Source organism: Rhagoletis pomonella, unplaced genomic scaffold (assembly GCF_013731165.1).
Source record: "Rhagoletis pomonella isolate Grant_MI unplaced genomic scaffold, Rhpom_1.0 Rhpom_scaffold_00006, whole genome shotgun sequence".
Lineage (NCBI taxonomy): Eukaryota > Metazoa > Arthropoda > Insecta > Diptera > Tephritidae > Rhagoletis > Rhagoletis pomonella.
In genome coordinates this window covers 34,869,319-34,873,092 of record NW_023458560.1, presented here as the reverse complement: position 1 = coordinate 34,873,092, position 3,774 = coordinate 34,869,319, and the positions used below count along the sequence as shown (strand labels likewise).

The following is a 3,774-nucleotide window of genomic DNA, read 5'->3' as shown; positions in this document are numbered from 1 at the left end:
TTTATTGACTACTTTAGCTGTTTTGGCTTATCACATTTGCCATCAATGCCTTCACCCACTCACTAACTCACTTCCACCATACACCATCTACAACTCATCCAATTTTGTGCGAGTGAATATATAGTACATACATACATACTTATGTACATATGAAATATGTGCTATTTACATATAAGAATTATGAGCACTTAACTGTATTTTGCCTATCACTTATAATCAATTTCCTGTCTATTTTACATTCGCTTACTTACTACTTCGCACTTATTGACACGCTTACTACATCACATGCCTTCTGGTCGTTAAATGTAACCCACACCGACAACAGCTTTAGTCGAACAATGGACTCTTTCGACATATCAAGCGATTCCGAGGAAGGGCTGCTTGATGAAATCCTTGTCGATGGCAAATATCACCAGCAACGCCTGCATCAGCTACAGCGCATGCAAAACTACCACCAGCGTCAGCATCACTCCTACCCACAGCACTACTACAGTCAGTTTACAGCCTTCTCACAGCATCAACTTGTCGGCCAACGTCAACACTTCAAACAGCTAGAATATGATGCCATAGAGTCATCACCCCTACATTATTGTGAAAATACCACCACCCAGTCGGACGACAATATCTATAGCACTCAAGAAAATCAACTTTCGACAACACAACAATTACAAACGCAACAATTACAAACACAACAACTACAACTAAGAGAGTCCCCAACACCATCACCACCGCCTCTGTCACCTCTGCCACCGCTACCACCGCCACCACCTTCACTACCAACAATACGTTGTAGCTCCAGCAATAATTTGAATGCACCATTGTGTTCAAATGTTGGCCGCTCATCGGGAAGTAGTACAAGTATTGCTTCAATAGGCGGCGCTGCTTCCACTTCTGCACCAGCTACCTTCATTGTTGAGGAAAATATCGACACTGGCGAAAATACAATACACTCGGGTCAACTGGAGCTTGAGGGTGATGATAGCACATCAAACAATGACAGCACGGCGAGTAATGAATCATCGGTGCAGCAAGCGGACTCGACTAGTCCAAGTCTAATGACTGATAGCGCAAAGGCATCCACATCAGCTGCGGCTGCCGCAGCAGCAAGTGTCGCAACGGCAGGCGCTGGTGCTGCTGCTTCTGCTTCTGCTTCATTCAATCATCAATTGACCGCCGACATATGCAACTATAAGAACTCAAAGAGTCGTCGACTCGAGTATTCGCTCAAGTGCTTGAAATATCGGCGCAGTAACCCGTCGCAGGATTCGGCTTTTGGCTCATTGACAGACAACGATCTCTCAGTTGGGTCATCCAGCTTTCGAATAAGTAGTTTTCAATCGATTTCTTCACCGATTGATGAGGGTGTAGAAGATGTGATAATAGCCACTACAACAGGTGGCAAAGAAATTTGCCTAGAATTGGCTACCATACCAAGAAGCATGGTGTCACAAGATTCAGCTATATCATCGCCGTGTCGTGAAACATCGCCTAGCAACTTTTTGAACATTGATGACGCCATGTCTGCTGGCTCTTGTTCGGGCGCATCCACTTCGTCCGGCGGCTCGACAGGCAATATACGTCCACAACAATTTCCCGACTCGCTTTCGCCTAAAATACTCGTCACTTCCACCACTAACTCTAGCAATTCGTCCCTATCGTCGTCTAGCGCCACACTACCCCAAGGACAACAATTCGATCCACCCAAGATACTGGTTAATGATCAAAACTCTATCTATACAACTTCACCCTCGAAACGTACCGGCACCATTGAGGTCTTTTCACAAAAATATCGCGTATGTTCATTCGAAGATATGTCACCGAATAAGCGTTCCTCTTCCGACAAACTTTTGAAGAATGTCAATCGTATGGCTTTTCGTTCGCTCGAAGAGGAACGACGCATCGATAGCGCTTTTATGCCCATAGTTGACCGCACGAACTCGGAAAATCGCGTGAACATGCAGAGAGATGAAAAATACAAAAAACTCACACATGCCTCCTTCCGCATCAGTAAGACCTCGAGTCAAGTGATCGTCTATGACAACTCACCGAATCAGCTTATCACAACTTCACCCGTTGGCGCCACAAAAGTCATAACTAATGGCGAGATGCAGCGTCCAGCCACAGCAGCGGGTTCGGTGAGTAGTCGTCTAACAATGTGGCGCGATAGCAAATTCTATCGAAAGAATCGCATTGCCAAGTCAAATGACTCGCTGCTAGAAACATCGCCCAATCATTCGGCTCGTTTGTCGCCATCTTCATTGCGTGACAATCACTACGACAGCAGTTCCTCTTACGGCGGCAGTCGCAGCCACAGTCGACAATCGTTAAATCGAGGTGGTTCAATCAATGAGATATCCGGTCTGAATCAGGCATTTGGTGGTAGCGGTGGCCAAGGTTTGGCGGTGACCACAAGCTTTTGCGGCAATGTCGGCACAGCGGGTGCTGGTCGACGTTACTGCAGTTCAAAAAAGCGAGGATCTCGGTGATTCGAATGACTATTTGCGTGTTATGGATGCACGTAAATCGTATTCGGAACGACATCTGGTCACCTTGACCAAACTAAAGCAAACGGCTATAAACAATACGACAAGCGGAAGTGATCAATGCTGCCAATCCGAGGACGAAATGAGCTTCTATGATGACAATAATGTTTACAGTTACATGTATTATGCTGAGCAGCTGCAACAGCAACCACAACAACAACAACAACAACAGCAACATCATCAACAGCAACATCATCAACATCAACACCATGCAAAACAGCATTTTCGGCAGCAGCAGCAACAGCAGCCGCAACATCGGCGTAGTCACTATAATCAGCAACCGGCAGCCAAGTCAGCAAAGCAACAACTTCAACAACAACTATCTACTCATCAACACCATCACCAGCAACAGCAACATTCCAAACGTCCCCACCCGAATCAATTGAGCTGGAGTAGTTGTTCCATAAATCGCCTAAGGACATCCAATATAAAGACCACCTCTTTGGCTACCTTATCCTGCCATCATAATCTAGCTTACTCCGCTTCAGCACACTCTCCCAATGCTGCCAGCACTACAGCTGCCGGTACTATAGTGGCGCTACCACATGTCTCACGTAGCGCTATTTTCAAGTCGGTAGATCATTTTGTCAACTTGACTGATAAGCACGCTGGTGACGGTAGTAGTGGTGCTGGCAGTGGACGCAGCGGCACTTGCACTGCCACCGATGATAACAGCTCCCCCGACGATTCGCCAACACATCAGACACTGAGTGGCGCTGAACTCTCGAAGATTTTTGCCATGCACGACGCCCAAAGCAGCCAGTGTAGTGAAGAGAAGACACTGCTGCTGGACAGCGTTGAAATGTCTCCAATCAGTCCGACCGAGCCGGAGGAATTGGCCAGCGAAGAAAAAATGTGATATACTAAATTTCAGTAAATGCATACTAAAACATAAACTTAAAAGAAAATAAATGTTCTAGCGTAAATCGCATTAAAACGGAGTTGAAATGTTGGACGGACCGATGAAATGTGTGTAGAATGCACCAGCTGTTCAAGAAGATATAAAAGCGATAAGAGGGTTGAAAAAATACAGTTTTTAGATTGCTTCACTAGATTTATGAAGTTAGTTACAAAATATTTCTTTAATTTCAAAACTATCGTCGCCGGCTTTGAATAGTATTGATCGGGTGGAAGGACGTGAGCTTTATCCGTATGTACTGATCTGTGTTGCTGATCCCCAAACACCTGATCGCGAGTTACCACACAAGGCCAATAAGTTGAAGCCAGTCAG

At 45.6% G+C, this 3,774-nt stretch overlaps 1 protein-coding gene across 1 annotated transcript in view; it reads left to right on the top strand.

Moving 5' to 3' along the window:
• LOC118740634 overlaps positions 1-3,460 on the top strand; it is a 136,430-nt gene extending 132,970 nt beyond the window's left edge. Inside the window, 2 exon segments of the mRNA XM_036472237.1 lie at positions 326-2,465; positions 2,467-3,460. Coding sequence (XP_036328130.1) covers positions 326-2,465; positions 2,467-3,402 — 3,076 coding nt within the window. The 3' untranslated portion in view covers positions 3,403-3,460.
• Positions 3,461-3,774: the final 314 nt, after the last annotated feature.